The 27,736-nt window shown below is 36.5% G+C and overlaps 3 protein-coding genes across 3 annotated transcripts; 1 reads left to right on the forward strand and 2 right to left on the reverse strand.

Moving 5' to 3' along the window:
- Positions 1–777: 777 nt before the first annotated feature.
- spaw (southpaw) lies at positions 778–5,725 on the reverse strand. Its single transcript, XM_077206285.1, has 3 exons — positions 5,236–5,725; positions 1,932–2,854; positions 778–1,505 (listed from the first exon to the last, which is right to left on the reverse strand). Exons 1-3 carry the CDS (start codon positions 5,501–5,503, stop codon positions 1,353–1,355), a joined length of 1,344 nt encoding a protein of 447 aa, XP_077062400.1. The 5' UTR covers positions 5,504–5,725; the 3' UTR covers positions 778–1,352.
- A 3,263-nt stretch (positions 5,726–8,988) lies between these two features.
- sftpbb (surfactant protein Bb) lies at positions 8,989–16,195 on the forward strand. The gene is made up of 10 exons (XM_077206822.1): positions 8,989–9,125; positions 9,527–9,585; positions 10,953–11,027; positions 11,446–11,562; positions 11,684–11,821; positions 13,526–13,603; positions 13,703–13,886; positions 15,223–15,356; positions 15,514–15,591; positions 15,701–16,195. The coding sequence occupies exons 1-10, from the start codon at positions 9,080–9,082 to the stop codon at positions 15,728–15,730; spliced, it is 939 nt and encodes a 312-aa protein (XP_077062937.1). The 5' UTR covers positions 8,989–9,079; the 3' UTR covers positions 15,731–16,195.
- usp39 (ubiquitin specific peptidase 39) lies at positions 15,866–27,563 on the reverse strand. Its single transcript, XM_077206810.1, has 13 exons — positions 27,396–27,563; positions 26,964–27,042; positions 26,779–26,873; positions 25,895–26,031; positions 25,573–25,725; positions 25,009–25,234; positions 22,294–22,368; positions 22,101–22,168; positions 21,701–21,889; positions 20,336–20,478; positions 20,096–20,231; positions 19,931–20,017; positions 15,866–17,507 (listed from the first exon to the last, which is right to left on the reverse strand). The coding sequence occupies exons 1-13, from the start codon at positions 27,445–27,447 to the stop codon at positions 17,454–17,456; spliced, it is 1,494 nt and encodes a 497-aa protein (XP_077062925.1). The 5' UTR covers positions 27,448–27,563; the 3' UTR covers positions 15,866–17,453.
- Positions 27,564–27,736: the final 173 nt, after the last annotated feature.

The following is a 27,736-nucleotide window of genomic DNA, read 5'->3' on the forward strand; positions in this document are numbered from 1 at the left end:
ATATATAGAAGTATTCAACCCTGTACACCAGCTGAAGATACATTTACAGAATTAATAAAGAAATAAAAACTGGTGTTGTGTGATCATCCTTTTTTTTTTACTGTCCTCTTGCAGAATAGTTACTGCTATAAAGAAAGAAAACTAGAGTATTAACCTTGGCTAAATCTTACTGAGATTTTTTTCTGACCACTAAGGTGCAACAATACTAGCAACATTTTTGCAAAAAAAAAATGAGAATTTTGTCTTAAAAAGTTTTTTTAAGGCTCTTTTTGTCATTTTTTATATATATTTTTATATAATTTCTAGGTATCTGTTGTTATTATATGTTTAATATGTGAATTGAAATCAGTTATTAACCATAGTGTTTGTTTTACTTTAAATCCCTCTTGTGCCCCTGATTTCTTGCATATTGAATCCTATTGATTATAGGATAAAAAACAATGAAACCTCACAATGCATATTAAAATAGTATAATGTAATGCCAACAGCTTGACTTCCCTTGGTTGTGATTAAATATATATAATCCTGAAGCCATTTGACAGTCATAGTAAACATGTTAACAGACTCTAATGGCAGCTTTACTGTTCAGCAAGTTTTCAGACCACCCAACTCTCATGATGACATCTACACACATGTGATGATCCAGACACCTCTACACACCACCCGTCCTTCAAATACTTTTGCTTCTCAACAACACCTTTTAGTGCACTTATTCTCCCAGCCCCCATCCTGCTAGGATTTGGGGTGCTTCCATCAGACAAAAGGACACAGACAGTGTTTGTGTATAATTTCTATAAAACTTTATCAAGCCTGCTGATAAGATGGTAAAAAAACACAAACACATCTCACATCACATTTTATCACATTTTTCTTAAACGTAATACACACATATGTACATGAAGTAAAAAATATACACTTGTTTAAAAAATTCAAAATATTTACAAGAGTTTCTTTTAAATATTAAATATTTCCGTACTTTTGACGGCATTTCAGCGGTTGTCATTTGAAATTCTCCAAAAACATGTGCTTTAGTTCAAGAACAGAATTATGGAATGTTTTTGTTCACTCTTAGAAAAAAGTTTCATTGGGGTTCTAAATAGAACTCTAGGGTTCCGGACTCAAATTTAAGCCAAAAATGTTCTATATAAGGAGAAATGTACATTTTTGTAGTCAAAAAGTATGTTTACGAGCTATTTACTTAATAATTTTTTTTAAATGTATTAAAACAAAAGGAATTATTTGAAAATAAATCCATGTAATGATCCGATGATGTGAACCCCTTAGGTCCTATAGAACCAGTATATATTCTGAATATTTTCCATGTGAAGCGTTAACCGATCAGGCTTCAGTCTTCACTGACAGCCGCACTCGTCCACGATCATGTCCTCGTGATGCCGCATGACCACGCCGTCTCCTTCATAGTACAGCATGGAGAGCGAGCTGAGGCGCGTGGGCACACAGGACGGGCAGCTCACGCGCTCCGGGTGGAAAAGCTTCAGCAAGCTCTGGAGAGAGAGAAGCAGCATGTGAGTTATATCCCACAGTCCCAATAACAGTCCCTTATAAAGCTTTTCATTCTAGAGCGCTTGACATGTTGTTGGACCGGGTCATATTTTACTCCACAAAAAATTCCATTAAGATATGTCATGTGTTCAATCTCAGAATTTATTCTTTACTTGATAGTTTACTGTAACCATAGTACACAGTACAAAAATATGGATTTTTTTATTAAAATCAGCATAAAATTACAGGCATTACAACAAATACTACTATGATGAATAAGTTAGTTACTTTATTATTTAGATAATTTTCTTTCTTCTTTTTTGCATTTCAGAAAACTCGTAGGCTACTTCTGCTAAATTGATTTCTTAATTTTGTTTCCTTTCTGAATCTGATTTTGTCGTTATATTGACCACTGTTCAGTATCTCACCTGCATATATGCGTGGTTTGTTGGGTTGAAAGACTCATCCAGTGGACTTGGACATTGGCCTTCGCATCGGTATGCGTTGTAACGCTTCGGGTGCACGATCCACTCATCCCATCCGATCTGATCAAAATCCACCCACATATCAACTCGCCGGCAAAGTTCTCCTGGATGTTGCTCTGATCCCGTCGCGTTTCTATCGTCCGTCTGAATGCGCATCTTCTCGACCCGGTTCCTCTTGTGTCGACGAGCTTGAGCTGCGTCTGGAGCCCGGCTCAGGATGACATGTTTGGAGTGAGCAACTGTATTCATCAAGCTGGAGGCCCGTTGGCCACTGTGGGAACACTTGTTTTTGTAGAAAACTACAATCATAACTCGTTCTGCTGTGGGATGCTGAATTTTTCGTCGCCAACTCTTTATAATGGGTTCAATTAAGCCTTCGCCGCTTCCAGTCTCCTCACTCTTTGTATCCGGCTCTGTTAAGCCTTCCCGACTTCCAGTGTCCTCACTCTTTGCATCCGGCTCTAAGTCTTCCCCACTTCCAGTGTCCTCACTCTTTGTATCCGGCTCTAAGCCTTCCCCACTTCCAGTGTCCTCTCCGTCCTCCGGTGTTGGGATCTTCTTGGGAGTCTCCTTTCCCTGACTCAACCAGTGTTCGAGCAGCTCTGTGACGTTGAAAACCCTCCAGGTTGATTCTGGAGTGCCGGGCATCGACTTGATGGTGCCCAGAAAAAGTCTCTTAATGCGACAAAACACTGAGTCTGACTCACAATCCCGTTTACGCAAGTGGAAGATGTCCACCATGACGCGTCTGGATGCAGAAAACGCTGGGATTCGGATGCGGAGCTCGGAAAGATGAATGTTGTCACTCGCTGAGAGGGAAGACATGTCGAAAGTGACGCTCCATCGCTCACCAGTTTGATGACAGTCTGGAAAATAAAGAAAATGTGCATGTCACCTCTTGCAATTAACTACTAGTGAATAAATAGAAAAGAAAATAATGCAGACACAATTACTAAGACACACGATTAATAAGCTGTAGTAGGAAAATATTAAATCAAAAATACAATATTAACATTAAATGATAAAATAATCGGTTACACTTTATTTTGATGGTCCACTTTAGAAATAACTGCTACCTTTGCAACTACATGTCAACTAACTCTCGTTAGAGTATCAGGGTGAATCCCAATTCTCTGTCTTACCTCTTCTCCTTAGTTTTGCACGTTCACGTAAGAGTAAGGGCTATCCCAATTCTTGTTTTGATCGAGGGGTAGGGCTAAGGGGAAGTGGTATACCCCTTAAAACCAAGCATTTTCACGAGCTAACTTGAAATCAAGGGGTATCCCTCGATCAAAACGAGAATTGGGATAGCCCTTACTCTTACGTGAACGTGCAAAACTAAGGGGACGGAGTAAGGCAGAAAATTGGGATTCATCCTAATTAGTATAGGCTACTGTTGTAGACTGTTAGTAGAATAAGTTAACAACTTGCAAAGTTAGCTACTTATAGTCAGTATAATGTCTGTTGAGGAGCATCAAAATAAAGAGTTAGCAGATATTAAGCAGACAGTCTACTAATATGAGAGTTAGTTGGCATGTAGTTGTAAAGTTACTTATAGTAATAGAATGTCTAAAGTGGACCATCTAAATAAAGTGTTACCAAATTATCTTCCCTTTTCCCAATAACAAATTGAAGATTAATTTGAGGTTGTGTTGTATGGCCATTATATTGTTAAGAGTTTCTCCTTAAAATGGCATAGGGTTTCATTTTGGTGTTCATAACAAGCATTAAGGATTTTTGCAGCGACTCAGTTTCTAATAAGTTGTAACACTGAAATAGAACGGAACGCGACGCGATACAAGAACGTTGCGTGAACGCGCCCTAAACTCAGGGTGAAGTAATATTAAAAATGTAATAAATTAAATTATGTTTAAATAATAAATTATAAGCAAACGAAGCCTAAATGTAAAATGTCTAAATAACCACGCACATATTACTACCATTTCTCAACAGCGTAATTCTCTTACTTTTAAGCTTCACATTATATTCGGTGATTATAAAAAAAAAAAAAACTTTACATTGGGTATAATGAATTGGGTGGATTGTTTTCAACAGGTTTCGTGAGATTCTCCTCAGGTTCTGTCAGAGCCAAATGTCATCGCTGTCAGGATGGAGGAGCTGCTTGACAGGAGATGTGTATTGAACCTCGCGCTAACAGACGTCTGAAGAGCTAATACACACACCCGTGTACATAAAACAGCCAGCTCTTTAAAGTCGAATAAGCATTGTGACACTACTGAGTTGTAAAATCTGAGGGTCAGATAGCAGATAATGAGCCCACAAGTTTACCAGATGCGTGACTTTAGGCTTTAAAACGCTTTGAATATACATCCATCAAGACTTTCTCAACGTGTTGTTAACACGAAAAAAATGTCTTGCTAAAATGTTATGCAGTGGTCTAATTGTTGCCAAATTGCAAAAAAATAAAGCATTTAATTAAAAAAGCATGTTGGAAAGTTCTGTGCTCCATCTTCTTAGTTAAGACGCATACAGTTACAAATGCACATATAGCCTAGCCTATAAAATAAAGTGCAACCTACCTAGTTTGATATAAACTATGGTCCTGATGGTGAATGATTAGTCATTTAATGTACCATTTGCATGGCACTCCATGAATAGCCTATTTCCAAGAGTACATGGTCCATGCACACATGCCTCATGGATTGTGGTACCATTTTGGTAGGTGGTAATTCTTTATTTTACTGTGTCCTTGTTACTGTAGTAATAACTATAAATTATGCATAAATACATGCAACTAACCTTAAACCAAACCCCAATCCGGTTACACTTTATTTTAAGGTGTCATTGTTACAGTGTAATTATATATTTAAGTACTGAGTAATATTAATCAAATGCATGTACTTACTATATGGTTAGGGTAGGATTAGGATTTGGTTGAGGGTTAGTTGCATGTAATTATGCATAATTTACTGTTGTTACTATGGTAAGCATGTAGCATATGTAACAAGGACACTGTAAAATAAAGTGTTACCCTATATTTTACAGTGCAGTTCCCCGTGTACATGTTATTATAGTAGGCTAATTAAAATATCTGGGTAATACTAACCCAGAACCTACTCTTAACCTAAACCAGTGTAGTTACCTTATATTACCCAGTACTTACTTAAGTACACACTGTAAGTGCACGTACTGTAATAAAAAAAGAAGAAGAAAAAAAGTGCAACTGATTTGATTTAATTTTGCATACAAAATAAGTAAAGTAGGTTAAAGCAAGTGCATGTTTTACCTTGAGCAATCAAGCTGAGGATGAAGTCAGCCTGCTGGACAGTGCTGTTGTGGACACTGGCTGGAGAAGTGCGCATGTTCCCGCTGAAGTCTCTGTATAACTGCATCATGTACAGCGGGTACCTCGGGTACATCTGGAGACTGTAGTCAGAATATGAACCTGCGAAAGCTTTGTGATGTCCTCTCACGAACGCGCCTTGACTATCGATCTGTACGCAGTCAGCGTGTATCAGAGAAACCACCAAAGTGGCGAACAATAAGATTGGCATTGCGAATCAATGAAGTTTTCAACTGCGACTCTTTCTCTGCGCGCCTGTGGTCCGAGTGATCGGGGTGTCCAGGCTTCGGACAGCGCTTTTAAAGCGCACAGCTGGCCCCTGATGACCCCTGTCATCCTGTAGTGTCCAGGAATCCCTGTGATCCATGAGGCACATCAGAGGAGAGCAGAGCTGTCAAGTTCACTGCTTCTGGAAACTGTGCAGGCTTTAAATGCGCGAGGCGTGAGACTCTCGCGCTCGAATGTGCACGCGACATCCTTTGATTCCGGGCCACCCAAAGGTAAAGCACCTTGTTTATTCAACATTTGTTTTTTATATGAATGCAGCAGGCAACATTACATTACGAATGCTTATTTAAAGGCTATTGCAATATGATTTTTCAGTAAAAAAAAGGTTCATTTATAGGATGATATCAGGTAAAATGGGCCATTTAAGATTTGGGGGTCCCAGCTCCTCTGGAATTTAGAGCCAATGACTGCAAAAGATTTCATACTGTTGTCATATCTGTGCTTGACAAGTAACAGGTGATTTGATTAGTTTATGGTTGATATGGGGGGTGGGGGAATCATTCAAATCAAGACTACACCAGAAAGCTGCATGGTAAGTAGCCTGGCATACCAAATCTAACTTAACTATTATAAGGATGATAAATCTATAAAAAAAAACATGCACATAAAAAAATATGCATAATATCTGTCTTGATGGCATAAATCTGAAATAATGTTGTTTGTTCGGTAGCTATATTAATTTTTTTTTTGAAAAAGTGATGTTTTTCTTGGTGGTCCAATTTACCTTAACCCACTAAGGTAAAATGGACCACATGGTTTCAGCTAAAATGGGCCATCATCTGTGTGTGTGTGTGTGTGTGTGTGTGTGTGTGTGTGTGTGTGTGTGTGTGTGTGTGTGTGTGTGTGTGTGTGTGTGTGTGTGTGTGTGTGTGTGTGTGTGTGGCCTGGTAAACCCTACATTATGGGGACAAAATGTCCCCATAAGGATGGCAATATCTGAAATCCTTGTTTGTGTGGGGACATTTTTTGGTCCCCATGAGGAAAACAGCTTATAAATCATACTAAGTGATGTTTTTTGAAAATGTAAAAATGCAGAAAGTTTTCTGTGATGGGTAGGTTTAGGGGTAGGGTTAGTGTAAGGGAATAGAATATACAGTTTAAACAGTATAAATATCATTATGTCTATGGAAAGTCCCCATAAAACATGGAAACAATAGATGTGTGTGTGTGTCTCACACACACATACACACACACACACACCACTGACATCAGTTTACTGATGCTGTTCCAAAATGGACTTTTTTAATGGCACATATGAATATGTTTGTTTAATGCAGTTTAAATGTCATGTGGCTGTATAAGCAATTGTGTTTAAAAATTTAAATTGAGGATAAATTAGCCTACTATTTCCCTTTGCAGGTTGACTGGCGCATTTTAGCTGAACAACTGGCCCATTTTACCTGAAACTGCTCATGCAAAAGAAGTTTGCTCATGTTTCAAGAAATGTAGGGCCTAAATAATTATATTTTATTACATAATTTCAACTCAAAATTATCAAAAACAGTCATTATTAATCATAAAAACACATGGAAAAGGCATATATGGTATTGTATTATTGTCCCAAACGATTTGCCAAAAAGTGGCCCAATTTAGCTGATATCACCCTATTTATATATATATATATATTTTTTTTTTTTATTATAATTTTTTTTATATGATTCGTCAGGTAGGCTGCTATTCTGTTACTGGGAGCATATTAGGCAGCATAAATTAGGTCAGCCAGAACTGGGAACGCTTCCTATAACACCTGATGTACTCGCCACATCATAAAAAGAATGGCATCTACGCTAATCTTAGTCTTTCTGTTTATTCCGAATCAGCCGGACCCAGGCCGTATCCAGATCAGATGGAGGACCTGCACCTAGACATGGCCACAACGCATCTCTGATGCACACATCTCCATACGCGCAAGATGACTCAACCAGATGAACTGCATAATATAATGTTCCGATCCAATCTGACCTCTGACCTATAATGCTGCCTGAATCATAATCATACACTGTTTGTTCATTGGCCAGAGGAGAACTGGCCCCCGGACTGAGCCTGGGTTCTCTCAAGGTTTTTTTCTCCATTCTGTCACTGATGGAGTTTTGGTTCCTTGCCAGAGAAGTCTATCTTCGCCTTTGTCGCCATTGGCTTTTGGCTTGCTTAGTTGGGGACATTTAATTTTATATTTAACAATATTAATACAACATTGTTTTCCTGTTATCTCTGTAAAGCTGCTTTGAAACAATCTGTATTGTAAAAAGCGCTATATAAATAGAAGTGACTTGACTTGACTGGGACCCAGGAATAGACTTTTGTCGTCTGTAGTGCATTATATTTTAGTGAATTTCTCTGACATCACATATGTCAAAGTTTTAACACTGGATGTCCTGTAAAAAGTGCATTAAGGGCTTTTCAGAGATACCAAATGTTTGATGGTTTCACCCTTACAACTTCTCCTTGGTCTTTAAAAATGACTGAAATTAATTTAGTGAGCAAATTTAGCACTCTTACGGAAATATGATATTTTACAATTATCATTGAAATCTGACTAATTTTCAAATTGTTTGTCATAAATAAACATCTCAGGAAAATGTTATGGGTTTTCTAATCAAAATATGACTTTCTGTTACAAAACAGGGCATTCATTTCATAGAGACACCAGGACTTTAATCATGTTTATGAATAGGGAAAGAAATTACAGTTGTGGTCAGAATTATTGGCACACCTGATAAATGTGATCAAAAATGGCTGTAAAAAAATAAATCTGCATTGTTTATCCTTTTGATGTTTCATTCAAACAATTTGCAAAAATCTAACATTTCATTGAAGAAAAAGAAGTAAAAAACATCCTGAAACCTAAAAAATGTAATGGTGAATGAAAAAAATCCCATTGTTTTTGCCTACATATCATTTCATATCTTTGTAATTTTTTAAACAATTGAGTCCTGGTTTCCACTACAAAGGACGGAGCATTACATGAATGAAATATATATTTTCAATTGTTTCTCATTTGTTTCTTATGCTCTAGTCTAGTCTAAACAATGTAATGACGTGAAAAAAATACTAACTAAAAAAAAATGTCTCAGGGGATTATGAAAATAACAGGGTGTTTTAGATTTTATTTATCAATCAGCCCATTTGTGTATGTTTGGTAAGTGTTTGAAAGAATACATATATGGCTTATAATTGTTTTTTTTTTTTTTACAAAATATAGCCTAAAACATTCACACAAAATGTAACCATTTAGGGTCGTTTGAAGCTTTGGGAAAATTTCTTTAAATTCAATTTAATTTCATGATACATAGGACATTAATGCGTTACATTAAAAGCCTCTCACAGTCTACATTGCAGTTCATAGGCTACTTTTAGCGAATCATGCAGACTGTCACGATCTGGTGGTTAAACTACTTCCTCATCAAAATTACAATAAAAGGTTTGGGTTAACCAGTTGAACACAGACAGCACTGGGTTTATGAAACAGATCTTTCTCAATCCTGAGACTGATTAAAACATGCAGTTCGTCACTTTCTTTCTCTTCACTTCTACCCTGTCTTCAGGTAAGAGCATTTCAATATTACCTAAATGGATATGTAATATTGTGCTCCAACATAACCATTATATTTAATAATTAAACAGCTTAATTTTACTATGTTAAAAGTTAGACAGTTGAATTAAGAAAGCTTGCCGGTTATTTCCTGGTAGCATATTTCTAAGTCAATTCCATATTAGCTAAATACTACATGCTTTGGTTTAAAACACTTATTTTTACTAAAAAGAATGAAGTTAAATGTTAAATTAAGACATCAAATCTGGCATTGATTTGGCCTGTCTAACACGTACCTCTTGACTAGTTCTGGCATCTGAAAATTGATTTCCTGGTAGCCTATATTTTAGTCAAGTAGTTTATATATGATTCATATTAGCAAGAAATACTGTACATGCTCTGGTTTCTCTATAGGATGGGCAAGAAATGTAGACCTTCGGCTCGCAGAAACAGGAACATCCAGCCTTTCCATGGTGAGTCGTGAGTGTCCAGTGCTTGAATATGACCACTTGCATTTACAGTAGCAGCAATGAGGATGAAAACTATCCTTTTACATAGCCTACATTTTCATTTCTTTCATAAACTACTGGCATGCACCTTGTCAGCCTTTACACTGGCTATCGGAAACACAGATGCTTTTATAGGGATAGTTCACCCAAAAATGAAAATTCTGTTGAAAGTTCAAGTGGGTCCATCACTTGAGGGAGAGTAAATGATGAACTATCTCTTTAATAATTCAAGAACTCGTTGAATTCTCAGTATTGCCTCAAGACACACACACTATAGCAGGCATTAACTTCTGACGACCATTTTATTCCTCTCGTGTCAAATACTGCTACATACTGTATGAAGAGATTACTCGTTTTACTATTTCTTCCATTTGTCTGGAAATGAAACTTGTGGACAGGAACTAGACTAGGGCGTATAATCAACTGAATGACAAACTATTTCTTTCTAGATTTATCAAAGGTCTAATTTAATTCTCCAGTTTAACCACTGTATATATATGTAAATATATTTGGTTTTTGTCCATATATAACCTACAAATTGCTTCCCCCTTATTTATTATTCACAAGTTTTCTAACTTTTCTTATTGCTATTGCAGTTTAGGCCTTGCGCTGTCACAAGCTGTGTTGGGGAAAGTTACTGTTATTATGTAATGTTACAATATTGCGTTACTTAGTTACTTTTTATTGAAAGTAATGTTATAGTTGAACAATTATGAATAGTTATCCTAATTTCATTTTATGCAAATACAATGACAATAAAGGCTTTCAATGATATTTGGTATAATAATATAATATTGTCAATAATACTATCGTTAGTTACTTTTTATTGAAAGTGATGTGTTACAATATTGCGTAACTTTTTCTCTCCAGGGCTGGGCTTATTTGTTTGTTTGTTTGTTTGTTTGTTTTAAAAAAAGCAAATGTATTCTGTATTTCTTGGTCAGGTTGTCATTTCTTATGCTAATCTGTGTAACGTTACAGGAAATTGCTACCCATCAATATATAAAATCTGACTGTGATCCTTAAAACAAGATTTGAGAATATGGAAATATTTACACTTCCTTCTTTCTCATAAAGATAGATTCGTTTTTTAACCCGTACAGCCCTAGAAAAGAGGTTGTGAGAGTTTGTGGTTATGTGTTAGAAACTGTATCACATGGTATGCACTATCCTGTCTCGTATTTTACCATGCAGACTAATAAACAAAGCACTGAAATGCACCAAATTGAAATGTGTTTTAAGGTTTTATGCATATTACATCAAATCAGTTCACAGAATATAACCTTAATGACTGTAACTAAACGTGAATTTCCACTGTCCTCATCCTTTAGATGAACAACATGTGCACCGATTGCAACAAGATCGTACAGTTGATGACGGAAATGCTCTCCAATCAAGACACTCAGGTGATATTGTGTGTGTGTGTGATGTTTATTAATACTGAAACATTTAATGGAACACTTTCAGAAAATCAATGTTTAAAACTGTCTTTTTAGTCCATTGTTTGAATGCTTATTTTCTTCATGCCAGACCTGGTAATTGCCTTCTGTTCAACACAATCTCACGGCAATAATTCACACCAATTAATATGATTTCCTTCATGTTTTCATACAATCTGCTCCAGTGGTCATACTTGTAGAGAAGTGAAATTTCCAGCTGTATTATTTTCAATCTTTCTCATGCCAGCTGAGAGATGTAGTTTCTGTGTCTGTAATAAGTTGCTTTTGAATAGAAGCTTCAACTAAATTACATGTTTCACTTTTTTAACTCATTGTTATGAATGATTTGGAGTTGTTTATATCTTAAATTGTTCCCTCTTCACAGCATCTTATTGAAAATGCTTTGGACAAGTTTTGTTCTGAACACCCCGTCATCCCGTTGTGTTTGGATGGAGCAAGGACATATGTGCATTTGGTCATCAAATATTTCAGTGCATTTGTAGTGAGTACTTCTCAGTAATCCCAATTTGACTTAATTCTTTCTTAAATATAAATACTTAAAATATATAAACATGAGAAATATCATAGCACTGAAAACCTGATGTTTTTAACCCTTGTCGCAGACTCAAAATGGTGACATATGCTCAGTGTTGGGACTGTGTGCCGTCGAGTCTGAGAGTAAAGCGCCATCAGAGCTCATGGTTGGGTTGAATGAACATGGTTTACTCTATGCAAAACCCTCAAGAGGAACTAGTCAAGAGGTACGTGTTAGACAGGTCAAAGTTTACACCGTTTTAGACTTGAAATACTCATCATTCCGACCATCTGAAGCATTGCTTTCCAATGAGGACTGTAAAAAATAGCTTAACTTTAGTCTAGATTGCTTTAGGGAAAACAAAAACAAAAAATTCTCTCTCTATCCTTCATCAAATGGGAGTTTTTAATCCTTGCACAATCCTGGCATGACTTTCAATTAACTTTGACGAAACTGCTTAGGAGTGGACGAGATGACTAACATCTTAGTCTATGATATCTTAAATACAGCAGTGAACATCATCTTATCATAATTTTAGCTGAAATTTGTCACTGCAGCAAAATGTTATAAATTGAAGCAGATTTTACAATCCTCAATATCACCACACAACAAATGACTAACTTAAATATACAACTTTACCAACATACATTTAGTACACCCACATAAAGCAGTTTTACCAGTGTTGGGAGTGACATGCATTACATATTCAAATGGATCTTTTTTGATGTAACAAGTAAAGTTCGTAAAAACGAATAAAATACGCATTACTTAGAAATTAAATAAAATAGAAATTTACACATTAATATTTGAGTTACAGTTTTTACAAAGTAATGCAGATTACTTTTCAGTTTAATTCATTTGCTTAAACATTTCTCTTAATTATTTCCCCGCCATTGATAGAATTTTCACAAAATCCATGTTTTCAGTGTTATATGGTGGGCGCTATTACACATCTTCTGAAAGAGTAATAAATCTCAGGATCAAAACACAGGCGGAAAAAAAGCAGAAACAAGCGATACACGCATTGCTTATGCATGTTGTAGTCTAAAACTGATTTTCTCAGCTTTTTGTTCAAAATGTTGCTTTTTTATGAAACACCCACATTTAAGTGTTGATAAAAAATAAATTCTAGAAGAAAAAAAACATTTTTTTAAGCAGAGGTTCTGTTCCTTCATATATATATTCAGATATTCATACAGCAAAATATTATGAGGGCCAAGTTTTTTGAAAAGTAAGTGCTAAGGATATACAGTAATAATATTCTAAACGTGTTTTTAAAAGGCAATAAAGATGTATTTTAGTATGTTGCTGAATGCATTACTGCATTAAAAACATGCACACACACACACACACACACACACACACACACACACACACACACACACACACACACACACACACACACACACACACACACACACACACACAAAAAACACCAGTAAGGCCTGAAGGAGAGCCAGCCTCATCCAGGTGAGGAAAAGTAATGGAAAAAGCATAAAAATGCATTACTCTCCACAAAAAGTAACTGTTACTTTTTAGGGAGTAACACAATATTGTTACACATTACAAGTCACACAAGTGACTTTCCCAAGACTGATATTTACTATATAGCAAATCTAATCTGGTTAATCATTTATATCATCACAAACTGTAAACTATCCAATCGTCCAGCTCTAATCTGATCAATGTGAACTATAAATCATTAACTTGTTATAAACTTTAACATTATGAATTCTGCAAAGCTGCTTTGTGTAGCCTGTTGTGAAAAGTGCTATGCACTATTTTGGTTTTATTGGGAAACAAAATTCATTGTACATTCAAGTATCTTTAAATTTGAAAAGAAAAGGTTTGAGAGCATGCTACAAGTTTGAGTAGTTCTACTCATAAAAACACATTAAATAAAGCGCACATGTTCTACTTTGTTTCTTAGGTCCACAATCCCATCTGTACCTTCTGTCTGCTCTTCATAAAGACACTTGAGAGCATGTTGCCAAAAGAGAGAACTGCAGTAAGAATTGCTTTTACTAGTTAAAATGTTCATATTTTAATTAGCACCTGAATATTAAACTATCCTTGGTTATTTTCCATTTGTTCTGTCTTGTTTTAGGATATGATAGAGAAACTTCTGGAGAAAATCTGTGATCATTTGCCTGAGCATTATAAGGACAAGTGTGACAACTTCATAGAAATGTATGGAAAGAAGCTGATTGAACTCCTGCTGTCCTCTCTCTCTCCACACACCATCTGTGCCGCACTGGGTCTGTGTATCTTCCCAGAGACACCCATGACACGTAAGTGTGTGAATGCCATCAGTGCAACACACTCACGGGAACGTGTAACTGTTTTACGTGTTGGAGAACTGGTGGATCATGAGATTGGGTTGATCAGTGACCGCAGTCATAGAATAGATTCTGTGGAAATCAGTAAGAAACTGAAATTTAAAATATATATATATATATATAACCCAATCTTAATTTTATATATATACTGCCTTTTTAAAAATTCGTTCACTACCTAGTGGACCTTTGTTTTTGAGCACATGCACTCTTGTGGTGACGATTTCGCATGAATTCCTGATTTACGTATCAATCTGCCTATGAACCAAATTCAAATCACATTGGATAAATTAATAAGAATCGCCACTTCGTAAAATAATCTCATGAGATCGGGTTCGTCTTATCTCATAGAATAGTAGCTTTCAAACTGTGGCAATGTGTTGACAAATATTTTAGGAATCTGTGTTTAAAACTAAACATTTGATTGTCATTTATCAGGTATATAACGAACTGAAACTACTTAATAGTCTTTATTGACACATAATATACAAAATAACTTAATATTTTGTATGGCGTTCTTTGGCCTTGATAACAGCTTGCATTCTTGCTGGCTTTGTTTTTATGTACTGTACTTTTCCACAGTCTCTGTTGTTATTGACTTCCAAATAGTTTCTGGTTGTTCTCAAATACTTCTTGATTACATTTTTGTGCAATCTATCTTTGAATCCACCAAATCCCAAATTTGCTTAATGGGATTGAAGTCTGGACTTTGAATTGGCCAACTGAGACTAACAAGCTCACACATACTGGTGGATTAACCATTATAGAAACATAAATTATTTTGGTAATCACCAATACTGTTGTTTAGGGCAGCTGTGGCACAAACCTTACATTGGCTGGAGGTCTAATAAATTTGTAAGCACTGTATATATGTATGTGTGTATATATATATATATATATATAAATAAATGTATGCACTACCCAGTGGACCTTTGTTTTTGATGGTGGTGGCTCATTAAATGAGATCCCATTCATACTTTTTCATAACAATCTGAATATGAATCACATACAAATCAAAACCAACACCTCATAAAATAGTTGTTTGTCAAAAACGGGTTGATCACTCATCACATCAAAAAGTAGCATGACCTATGTTTATATATATATATATATATTATTTTATTTTTTTTGTGACTAGGTGGTACTTAATGTTCAGCAATTCTGACATGGTTCTTGCCATGGAAGATTGGAGAACCACTGACTTTAACTTCTCAGACCAGAACTGAAGAATCATTTTATGTCTGTAAATGACTGTGATCATGCCTTATATGAATTATGCACATCCTCCCAGTGTCCACAGACTGTGATTCCTGTAAGATGCTAGCGGTCCTGTCCTGGTTTCATCTGGGTCACAACACAACTGAGATCGCGACCTCTGACCTGCTCCAGAAGATTTGCCACCTTCACCCTAATGCTATTCCTCAAGTAATGATCTCACTCACAATACATCAGAACAATCCAAGAAGACAAAATCTGTGTAAAATAGTGACGTACACACTCATCTGACACATTTGTGACATACACACTCATCTGACACAGAAAAAGCAATAGACTGACTCTGGATTGTTTCTCCTTGTTTTAGTGTGAAGGGTTTGTGAAGCTTCATGGCCACAGACTCCTGAAGAGTGATGGGAAACAACCGTTCATCAGCGAGTGTCAGGTGTGAACTACTCAACTTTACCAATATTACTTAGATACTTTGAGGTTGTTGAACGGACTGGAGAAATTCTGACATTAAGTAACTCTCTTTTTATGTGTTTTGTCAACAGGAAGATTACCTTTGCCGGGGACACAAGTGACAGTGATCAATCGACTACGATTCCAATCAGAAAAGCAACAACTTTCCTTTGTACGCTTCAAGCTTTTTGAATCCACTTCCTTTACACACAAAATCAAGGGAGATTTGAGACATACAGAAGTTTGACTGTTAAATCTGTTTCAAATTACCTTTATTTACAGAACAGTTTTAATTTAACCTTTCTTAATTACTGCCTATAATTTATGTGTTGTATCTGTAGTTCCATAATCCAACCCAACCTGGGTAGACATGTAATAAACTAGTGAACTTAGCCTGTGTGTGTGTGTGTGTGTGTGTGTGTGTGTGTGTGTGTGTGTGTGTGTGTGTGTGTGTGTGTGTGTGTGTGTGTGCGTGTGTGCGTGTGCGTGCGTGTGTGTGTGTGTGTGTGTGTGTAACATTATATGAAGCCTTGCATCCTCACTTTTGTGTTGAGAAGATGCAAGAAATAAACTAATTTGCATTTCAAGGCATTGTAAGCAGTTAATTCAGGGAAACGCGTTTTTTTTTTTAAAGACAACTTTAGGCAATTTAAAATAATGAACTTTTAACAGTGACAATTCAAAATAAGGCCTTTTACAATTATCTTCACGAACGTAGCTGAAAACATTTCAAATCAGTCAAAAAACAAACTGCCTTTGGATTTGTATTGCTGTTTGTGGTATTGCTGTATAAGAAAACTACGTATTCTTTTATTAATTTCACCAACAAACTGATAAACATTTTTTGCATTTAAATTTAGAGCAACTCTTAAAACAAAAGCAATCTCAAGTGTGAGGGTTTTGGTCAAGCTGCTTATTCACAATACTTGTTTTCTAAAGAGCCGAATGAAATGCAGCCTATAGTCTTAAAACTTTAATTAAAGGTCTCATACTACAAACTTCATAGGCAAAGGAACAGTCACTATAAAACTGAAATCAAACAAAAAAAAAAGGGCCAGAAATGTGTTACGTTCACCTTACAGATTTCTTAGCATCAATATGTGAAATGAAATCTCAGGATTTAAAGGGATAGTTCATTCAAAAATGAAAATACTCATTCATTCAACCTCTTCCCATCCTCGATGAATATAACTTTCTTCAGATAAACACAAAAGAAGATTTTTAGGAGGGAAAATCTATCTCTGTTAGTCTACATAACACCATTGAATGGCTGAAGCTAGTTTGATGATTAAAAAAAAACAAAAAACAAAGCGATCGTGACAGTGATCCACACAAATCCAGTGGATGTGTAAGAAAAACACTAATAGATTTAACTTTTTTAATTATAAATCAATGCTGTTTTGTCCCTCCCAAGAACGCTCGCACGACGGTAGACTGGAAGCATTGATTTATAATTAAAGTTAAACCTATTAGTATTTTTCTTATTCACCTATCGTTTGGCTTCATCCACTGGGGTCGTAAGGGTCACTGTCACGATCGCTGCGTGTTTACCAAGCTTCAGCCATTCAATGGCATTATATGAACTGACCGAGATGGATTATTCTCCTAAATATGTGTGTTTATCTGAAGAAAGAAAGTCATATACATGGGGAATGGCATGAAGGCGAGTAAATGAGAGAATTTTGATTTTTGAGTGAACTATCCCTTTAAGGTGAATGTCTTCTCTCAGAGTAACTGTCACTCATCTCATCATTCTTGAAGCCTGGGATCCAGTGTTGCATTCAGGCCTGAACAGGAACGATGCATTTCATTTACATCTCGCGTATGCTGCGTTCTTTGGGCATCCTAAGCCCCTTTATGGCTTTCTGCTCCATCCTCTTTATCTTTTCTCTTCCAAATCTGCAAAAGAAGAAATATGTGAAATACGGTTGGGTGGTGATGTCTCAAAAACATTTACAATGATTTAGAATAGAGATCTGACATTTACATATTTAACATTATAATTTCAACGACCACAGTGTCCATCATCTTATATGTGATTTAATAATAATACAAATCCACAAAAGTACTTTAACGCTTCCTCAAACATATCTGAAAAGAGAAACTGCGCATTAATCATTAGGGGTTTTCGCAGTTCTAGCAACTCAGTTTTAGGAACTAGTCGTCAAGGTGTTTCCCCGAGATCTAATAGTGTGACATTTATTTTGCCTGAGTAAATACATAGGCTATAATCTGTGTGTACACTGTTTTTAAATAAATGTCAGGTGCTGTCGTTTTGCATGCGTTCGGCCAATCAGAGTACACTAACGTCACTTGTAGTTCCTATTGTGCTGGGTTAGACGCTACTCTGAAAATAATTAAGTTTCTAGGCGTTCCTAGAACTTAGATCGCTCCCAGTTCTTGGGCTGTGAACACGCCAAAATGTGGGAACATCTGCCATTGTTGTAGGAACCATGTAAAGCCCCTTTTCACAAGGATGTCAGAGTCAACACAACGGATGAAATCCCTTCTGCTGACAATAACGAAGTGCCATTTTTCCTTCTTTTTTTTTCCAGAACAAGAAAGTGCGAGGAATGTGAATATGAAGCATAGGTCTTATTGAACACTGAAAATCAAAAGCAACCTGTCAACAAAACAACTATTTTGGGTAACATTTTAATTCGATAGTCCACTTTAGACATTATACAAACTATAAGTAATTTTCCAACTACATATCAGCTGACTCTGAGTACTTGTAGACTTTCTGCTTAATATCAGCTAACTCTTTATTTATTTTGATGTTCCCCAACAGACGTTATAATTACTATAAGTAACTTTGCAAGTACATGTCAACTTATTCTCCTAATCCTCTAATGAGAGTTAGTTGACATGTAGTTGCAAATTAAAGATTGGTAGTTGACATAGTTAATAGAAAGTCAAAAGGCCCATTAATACAGCAAAGTATTTGATTTAGGATTAAAAAGAAGTTTGAAATACGTGAGCAGTGAAGTATCAAAATAAATACAACAAAAATGACATTCATAGCATCTGTTCACAGTGACATGGATATGTTTGCATCCGCTCTACAATTCAGCTCTCCAGGCACATCAAATTTATTTATATACCACTTTAATACAATATTGTTTTAAAGCAAGCAGCTTTATACTATTAAAATTTGGGGGGAAAAAAGAGATAGTGTCTCTCAATTAAAATTACAACTTCATTTTCTACTATAAGTAGAAATTCACGACTGAATAGAAGAAATGAACCGGAGAAGATTTCCATGTCAAAGAAGCCAGAGATGGGAGACTCGAGTCACATGACTCGACTCGAGTCACATGACTCGACTCGAGTCACATGACTCGACTCGAGTCACATGACTCGACTCGAGTCACATGACTCGACTCGAGTCACATGACTCGAGTCACATGACTCGACTCGAGTCTGACTCGTCGCAAATTTAAGGACTTGAGACTTGCTTGACTTAATTAACAAAATGACTTGACTTGAGATCCAATGACTCGAGACTTGACCTGTATGACTCGAGAATGACTTTATACACATTTTTATATAAATAAATCGCAACTTCGACTTGACCCTTAGCAGGACTCGACTTGCTTGAATTGAACCACTGACTTGACTGTCTGTACTGCGACTTAGACTTGCGACTTACTCACACCTCTGCTCAGATCCACACCCACCTATTACATCATCACCACAGACCAATGGTAGTTCAAAGGTGTTTACCAGTACACTAGTTCGTTTTTTTCCCCAATTTCGCTTGAAGTATATCGGGGCCTTTTGTTACGGTTCGTGTCTTGTGTTTTCCTCTACTTGTGATGACGTCATGACTCTGTGTTTCTTTTGTGTGTCTGAGTTTACTGATGGGTCTGCTGCACCTGTGTATCATTATACGTTGGAGTCGTTTCTGATCCACTATAATAAGGACGCTGAAGCGGAATATGGCAGGAGAGAGGAGAACCAGCAAACAAGTTTACTTAAATTAAATTACTTTGTTGGTCATCATGTTAATATTTGTTACCTTCATCTTATTTGAAGTTCGTTATTTTTCTTTATTTGTGATACGTGTTTCTTGAGTTTTGGGATGTTTGTGAGTAATAAATGTCATCGCAGCCTACTCAAGTCTCACGTGTCCTTCTTTATGTTGTGAAACCCTTACGTAGCCACTTTTAACAAAAGGGTTCGTAACACCTTAAAGTGGACTATATAAATGAAGTGTAACCCAGTTTTCATGTAATATCCACTTGATAAAACCTCATGCTCAGCCATGTTTTTATCTCCATCACCTTGCAAATGACAAAAGAAAGTAGTAAGTAGCAAACCTGTATGTACGCCTCAGAGAGTGTGATCATCTGTGGAAGGATATCAATCGACTGCAGGTCCTGAAGCTCGTACCACTTCCCTGTGCCCTGTCAAACATTAAAAAGCAGCCATATTATGCAAAACATCCCAATAACAAAGCAATAAAGTGTTGGTGACACACTCACATGATGCAGAACGTGAATTCTATAGGAACCCTCAGTGGGTTTTCCATCATGAACAACATTGGCCACCAGGTCATAGGTCGTGAATTTCTCAGTCGCCTGCGCCTCTTCTGTGAGGTACTCGCGCAAATCAACGTTCCTGTTGTGTTTTCACAAGAACATTTCAAAATACATTTACAGAGAATATAGAAAAGTCTAAAAGAGTGTAATCTAAATATATCCTGAGTAGTGGCGGACACATACGTGATGGGGAAGTTGACGATGGTTGGGTTCTTTTCAATAAAGAAGTTGTTCTTTGTGAATCGTTTGATGCAGAAGATGAGGTATGGGGGAAGTTTGGTGAGCTGGAACTTTTTCAGAAAGTTCTCTTTGTAGGTCTTGTACTCCTGTGACAAAAAACGTCAAAAGTTCATAGTTTATAATTGGCCGTAAACTAAGTAGCATATTCAATATCAGGCATTTTCTTCAAAAAAAAAACATTCATTGTATGAACAGTGCCATAACCATATTGCAGGACTAGTGCTTGTGGATAAAAATATAAATTACATAAAAAGCATAATATGAAAAAAAAAAAACACATGTTAAAAAATAACATTATACAATAAGGTTTCATTAGTTAACTACTTAAGTTAACATGAACTAAAAATTAACAATAAATCTAAAGCATTAATTCATCTTAGTTCATCATGTTTAATTTAACATTTACTAATACATTATTAAAATTGTATTTGTTTACATTAGTTAATGCACTGTGAACTAAAATAAACAAAAAAATAAACAAGTGAACGTTAAAAAGGATTAATAAATACTGTAACAAATGTATTGCTCATGGTTAATAATGCTAGTTAATACATTGCAATAAGGTCTCATTTGTTAACATTAAATAAAGTGTAACCAAAAAATAATAATAAAGCTAAATACCAAATAAAAATAAAAATAAATAAATCTATATTGTATCATTTAAAAAATGAAAATGCACAGCTGATCTGGAGAGCTGATTAGGTGATTTATGTCTGTTGGTTGTTTTCCCATGAAAATATCATTAAAAACATTTTGAAAAATAGCCAAAAGGCTCTTCTGGTGTTATTTTAGCATGAACTATTATAGTATTTTTGAATGTTTTGATTTTTAGTAATTTATGTGCTTTTATGTGTATTTATGTGTGTATGTGTGTGTGTGTGGGGGGGGGGGGGAGGGGGGGTGCAACATTTCTATTTTTCATTCATTTCAGATTTAAGGAAAGTAATTGGACACACTTTACTTAAAGCCTGTGCATACAATGCATTATAAAGATGAAAACGTATTATATCTTTTTTTTTTATAAATAATCGTAACCAAAGTTAAAAGGCATGGCAATATTTGCAGATTACTTGTTTCATCTGAAATTGGTTCTTCGTTGTGTGTTTCAATGCATTATACTTTATAAAATATATCTCTTCATTTTTACACTTTTAGAATGTTTTGTAACGTATCATAACTTCATGAGACCATACAATACATTATAATGCATAATTAATGCATGAAAAATACTCATATAAAGCATTATATATATAAAGGCTTTACGACAATAAACAATAATAATCTTAGTGGGGAAAAGTAAATCCAAACCTTCTCAGTGTTTCCATTGAACTTGCCCAGGATGTTGAAGAGAGGAACCTGAGGAATGATGAGCTGCTCCTTCTCATCTTTGTAGAGCGGTGCGGTGGGCAGGTCAAGGGTCAGGTAGAGGAAAGTGGACTCTGACATCTCCTCCTGGTACTCCTCTTTAAGGAGAAGGGCTTCTTTCTCTTCAGGAGGCTGAGAAATCAAGGACGACAATACATCATTTATCTAATCTGACATTGCAAATACAGCATTTTTCTGTCCTCTTTCTAAGGACGGGTTGGTGATTGTTCAATGTTCACAACAATCCCATGATCGTACTCTCATGCATCAGTAAATAAAATAGAAAGGCCTTCTGAACTGGTTTTAGCAAGCACAAATCCGAAACGGTCCAGTAGACACCTACCAAGTCTGGATGGGGAAGCTTCTTTGAGAAGATTCGCATGGACCCCTGAAACACCTTGGCGAGTATGGCTGTAAACAGAGGAGAAAAAACATATCACGCTGTACTTATGAAGATTTAATACAACTGAGAAGAAAAACTAGCACAAGCACGCACTCTTAGAAAGTCAATCAGAAACACACAAAACAAAACTCACATGATTTCTTCTTTGTCCCACCAAGAGCACCATGCAACGCATTCAGGAACCAGGAGAGAAAGTCAACAGCGTCCCCTAGAGGGCAAAGAGCACAACACCGGTTTAAGAAGTGCACAGTCCTGTAACTGTTTTAGGAGAATGAAAGACTACTGTTTGATTAGCATTCAAACACACTAACTTTACATATACACTACCGTTCAAAAGTTTGGGGTCGGTAAGATTTTGATTGTTTTTAAAAGAAGTCTCTTCTGCTCCCCAAGGCTGCATTTATTTGATTAAAAATACAAAAACCCAGTGATATTGTGGAATATTATTTCAATTTTAAAAGAGCTGTTTTCTATGTGAATATATAATGGTGTAATTTATTCCTGTGATCAAACAGCTGTTTTACATTGAAATAATATTTCACAATATTACTGGGTTTGTTTTGTATTTTTAATCAAATAAATGCAGCTTTGGTGAGCAGAAGAGACTTCTTTTAAAAACATTAAAAATCTTACCGACCCCACACTTTTGAGCGGCAGTGTACAAAGTCGGCACACTCATTTTACTTATATATAGATGGGAGAAAGTGCAAAGCGCAATATGGTGTAATAAATCCCGCCTTCTAAATAAAAGATCCAATCACTGATTGATAAAGTGATCTCATCACTGCAGCTGCCATTAGAAGCTCTGGTTGCTATAAAACAGTCATTTTTCTGAGACTTATGACTGCCCATGCGCATCTAGCCTTAAAAATAAGCATTTCTACAGCTGTATGAGCATAGGAAACAACATTTATGCGATAGTTCATTTCAGATTTTGTTGCGGATTTAAAATATGTTATTTCATTGTGAGTGTGGCGAGGAGTTTTTGAGAGTTCAGGATTCATGTGGGACTTGGTCTTGGATGCCCGAATCAGCTGCCCGGAGGTGTTGCAAATATGTCCGCCGAGTGAACAGACTTTAAGGGACTTAAGTCCTGTCCCAAATGGCACACTTCAAATGCACTTTCAGTCTTGTGGACTTACAATGGCTCCCGCGTGCACGTGTCCGTTAAGTCCATGAGAACGTAGGGTGTCCCATTTGACATTTAAGGTGTCAGAAGGGTGCCTGCTTGATGCGCACTTTTGCGAGTGTTGCGACAGCAGACTTCTTCCCAACAGCCAAAGCAGCGTTACGTCAAGAAAGTGCGGACTCATAGGAAGACCGCGAGTGTTTAGGGTGCCATTTGGGACAGGGCCATAGATGCTACAAGGGATGCTTATATTGACCGTTTAATCGAAAGTTATAAAATTTTAACCGATTAATACTACCAGTTAAACGGTTTAAAAGTTAAAAAAATATATATTTTTAAGTTTTTTTTTTGTTTGTTTGCTGCATGGTTAAAAAAATATATATATATAAAAAATACTATATTTGTTAACTCACGGGGGCGCGTTACAAGCGCAACCACACGTGCCTACAGACATATTTCTCTGAGCAAGCAGAGTGAAAAGAAGTAGCTACTGTGTGGGACCATTTTGACAGAAAGGGCGACAAAGTTACTTGCAAAATATGCTACGCGGTATTAAAATACAGCAGTAGTACAAGTACAATGCAATATCACTGAAGAAACAAACATCCACAAGCAAATGAAAGGCGCTTCCCAAAGCTGGCCACTCTAGAGACGTTATCTCTGTATTCCAGGGATATCTGTGCCATCGGAGAGGTCTGCGCTACAGACTAACCCCAAATCATGTCATGTTACTTTAAAAAAAAAAAACTAGAAAACTAGACAAGGTGTGGATTGAGGTAGGCCTGCTATTTTTATTTGATGAAAAAACTTCGTCTGACGCAAAACAAATTGCCGGTTTTTCAAAGCTTCAAACGGATTCAGTGTTTTCTTTTTGTCATCTTAATTTGTGAATTATTTAAGTTAAAAAAAATACATTTAGTGTATGCCTATTTTATGTTTTTCTCTGTTGTCACTGTCAGAAATGCTGCAGGTGAGTGAAAATGTGACGTGAATCCAGGATCTTTTGTTGACCTGTTCTGTATGCTACTGTTTGCACATTAATATAAACCCATGATTTTTTTTGTGGTATTTTTAACGGGTCACAGACACTCGTCAATTTTATTTTTATTTAATGCCAATTCAATATTACAATCTTATCAGTTAACGGTTAATACTCGGATAATGAGCGGCGGTTGTCGGTTGGGAAAATTAACCGTAATGAGCATCCCTAGATGCCACTACACTACTTTCTGAATTAAACATGCAACCTAGAACCTAAGATAGCAGCTTAGATGCTTTCTCGCTCTCTTGTCTCACCGACAGTGACACACAACACACAGTGTGTCACATAAGTGACACACAAACCCTCCTCCCCTCACTCACTTGTTTCATTTGCTCTGGATGAATATTGTTGGTGTTACAGGGCTTGAATTTCACCGTGGGATTGTGCGTATTGCACATAATTTTACTGATTCCGGAAGATTTTGTGATAATGGCTCCATGCGTCAGGACTTAAAGTGACAGGAGTCTCATATATCGGCCGCCATATTATGAGATAATATTAAAAATATCTATATGGCAGTTTTTCCCCATGGTATCGAAGTCAAAATTGCAGCCAGTGAAAATGCTAAGTGGCTAGAAACTTACGAAGACCACAGTGACTGGTGAGTAAAAAAGTGAATGTCAAGCCCAGATGCAGTACATTAGTATTCACAAGTGTGTGTTGTGAATGGGATATACCTTGCTTAGTGATCTGAAAGTTCTTTTTACTGCATAACACCACAGCCTGCAACATTTCATGCGGCGAAACGTGGGCTTTGAAGTTACGCGGGTTCCACAGCTTGCGCATGAGCTCCCCAAAGCGCTGCACCAACAGAAACATGATGTCACCCGGCGGACGGCGAATTCCACGGTAGTTTTCCTCCTCGAGGAAGTAGTTTCGCAAAGGGGGCACATTTGACAGCGCCTTGGGAAAAAACAAGTGGTGACAGTGCAAAAATATTTACCGGTAAGCCTAAAGGTCCTTGCACACTGAAGCACGACATTTTCATATGTGTTTTTCGTATTCGCCATTCGGTGGCTCTGATTTGTCAAAACAATTCACAGAAAATCGAACCCGATCCAAATTTTTTTATGACAGATGAAAGTTTCGGAGGCAGTGTGTAAACGCAACAGGAGGTAGTATTTATTTTTTAATAAATCTTAAGACTTTAAGATTTATGTACTTGAATTGCATATAAAAAGTCCATCCATTTGTATTACAGTGTTAGCAAACTTATAAACTCAATGTGATGCATATTTTACCTGCAAAACCACATTAGCATAGTCATTGGCCTTGATATTATTAAGACCCACAATTCCAGGCAAATATGTAGTGCCATCGTAGGCTCTGTACAGCTTTCCCTGCTTATCCAAACCAGAGATGTGCGGTTTGGTGAATGTGGGTTTCAGCACATACTGAAATAAAGAAATTAATCAGAGATATAGAACAATCAGTACAAGACTAACATGACAATAATTTGAGACAATTTTTATTTTACTGTAATTACACTTTTCAAAAAGATGGTAGAATAAAATCTCAATACTATATCGTCAATAAACAGATTAAAGGAAACCCGTATCTCACTGTAATGTCCTCTAACGAGGAGTCAATGATCTCATAATTGTCTGGCAGGCAGTAGAACTTTAACGTGTGGAGATTCAGGAAAACGTGGTGTGTGAACTGAACGCTGTGGATGTACGCATGAGACTTCTGACCTCGACCTGACGGGAACAAAATAAGCCAAAATATTAGCCTGAACAGAGTTCTTCAAATTTACATAGATCACATAGTCACTTTGCTTATTTAGCTCATGCTAGTATTTCCATTTAGAGATACACATGTCCTCATTGTCTGAAAGCTTGTTTTCGCCACAGAATTGTTATTTTTTTTAATCTGTTGACCATGGATGGATGGAAGCTTGTTTCGGTCACAGAATAAAACTATAATGCGCTGTTTCACAGACAAGGCTTAAGCTAGTCCCAGACTAAACTGTATGTTTGAGCTGTTTTAACTGAAAGCAACTTGCACTGACATATCTTAAAATGTCAGTGTCATTATTTTGTCTTAAACAAACACCAGTAATGTTTTTTTCTGAGGCACATTTATAAAAGCTACTTGAATGTCCTAATTGAACTAAGGCCTAATCCTGATTCCTGGCTTAATCTAAGCCCTGTTTGTGAAACTAGGCCTAAAACTAAAGGTTATTGCGACTTTCTCACAATTCTGACTTTTTTTCCCCTCGCATTAAGTTGATATCTAAATTAATTATATCCTAAAATTATGATAAACATATTCAGAATTGCTGGCTATAAACAGACAATTGCGAGGAAAAAAAAGACAAACTTCTGAGCTAAAAAGTCACAATTAGTTATTTGTCTATGCCATGGCGGAAATAAGATTCCATCAGCTTCCATTGGTCAACAGACATGAAAAATCATATAAAAAATAAGGTTATCTGTCCAACTTACCTTGGAAATATTTCCCACAGATCAGACAGGCATAGACGTTGATGTGTGAAAGAGAGATTGAGCAAAGTTTCTCGAAGTCGAAATCCAAAATACTCCTAAAAATAACAAAACAGAAGAGCGAGTGTTATAGCAGAAGAGCAACATTGGGTTACAATAATAAACATCATATAGTCATATTAATGAACCTATTGATTGTGTCCAGATATGGACAATGGCGGCTTCTGCGATCTTCAACATGACCACGACCGACTTTCACACGCACCTCTGAAAGTAAACAAAGACCACATATTAAAATCATGTTGTTTACAGTTCCACGTTGATAAAATCCAAACATGCAGGTCTCTATGATGGAGATTTCTCAGACAGTCAGAAATTCAATACATGACATCAAAGCAGATATTAAACACGTATTATTATCATCGGTGTTCCTGTGCATTACACCTTTGCACATGTGAGAACATAAACATACAATCTCCTGAAGATAAATCGTTAAATTAGTAAGTTTTCGCATGCATATTAAACGAATAGCAGTAAAAGTATGTTAGCAGCTACGTTAAAAACAGACAGAGGCCTCCTCGTTTAAACCGACTACAAGCAAATAAACGCCTCAGACATACCTTCATCTTCGTCTTCATCAACTTCCCTCTCCCGTTTCACGCCTGCGATCATTTTATGTTTAATAACAAATAAATTCAAGTCAACACTGTTGAATGAACACTCGTCACACGCATTCAGCGAGCGTTACAAAAATCCCGCTTCCACTTCCGCTCTAAAATGGGGTGGCCAAGAGCACATTAACTCGGGATCGATGCGAAAAACAAACATTTAACACGTCCTGTACTGTACTTTATCGAATCGCCACTTTCTATAGCATGATGGATTTTACTTTATGAAACAAAAATAAGCGCTACTGGATTTTGAAAAAAGAGCAATATAAAAGCGAAACTGTGGAAAAAAC

Source organism: Siphateles boraxobius, unplaced genomic scaffold, assembly GCF_051911475.1.
Source record: "Siphateles boraxobius isolate OS27281-9 unplaced genomic scaffold, OSU_SipBor_1 56, whole genome shotgun sequence".
Classification (NCBI taxonomy): domain Eukaryota; kingdom Metazoa; phylum Chordata; class Actinopteri; order Cypriniformes; family Leuciscidae; genus Siphateles; species Siphateles boraxobius.

What these genes read in the sequence shown, in the direction of transcription:
- spaw (XM_077206285.1), bottom strand. Translation starts at nt 5,503, where the DNA reads ATGCCAATCTTATTGTTCGCCACTTTGGTGGTTTCTCTGATACACGCT. An exon ending in CCTCAGCTTGATTGCTCAAG is followed by an intron (nt 2,855 to 5,235) that starts GTAAAACATGCA and finishes TTTATTTTCCAG; the next exon opens with ACTGTCATCAAACTGGTGAG. An exon ending in CAAACCACGCATATATGCAG is followed by an intron (nt 1,506 to 1,931) that starts GTGAGATACTGA and finishes CTCTCTCTCCAG; the next exon opens with AGCTTGCTGAAGCTTTTCCA.
- sftpbb (XM_077206822.1), top strand. Translation starts at nt 9,080, where the DNA reads ATGCAGTTCGTCACTTTCTTTCTCTTCACTTCTACCCTGTCTTCAG. An exon ending in CACTTCTACCCTGTCTTCAG is followed by an intron (nt 9,126 to 9,526) that starts GTAAGAGCATTT and finishes GTTTCTCTATAG; the next exon opens with GATGGGCAAGAAATGTAGAC. An exon ending in TCTCCAATCAAGACACTCAG is followed by an intron (nt 11,028 to 11,445) that starts GTGATATTGTGT and finishes CCCTCTTCACAG; the next exon opens with CATCTTATTGAAAATGCTTT.
- usp39 (XM_077206810.1), bottom strand. Translation starts at nt 27,447, where the DNA reads ATGATCGCAGGCGTGAAACGGGAGAGGGAAGTTGATGAAGACGAAGAT. An exon ending in TATCTGGACACAATCAATAG is followed by an intron (nt 26,874 to 26,963) that starts GTTCATTAATAT and finishes TGTTATTTTTAG; the next exon opens with GAGTATTTTGGATTTCGACT. An exon ending in ATCGTCAACTTCCCCATCAC is followed by an intron (nt 20,232 to 20,335) that starts GTATGTGTCCGC and finishes AAAACACAACAG; the next exon opens with GAACGTTGATTTGCGCGAGT.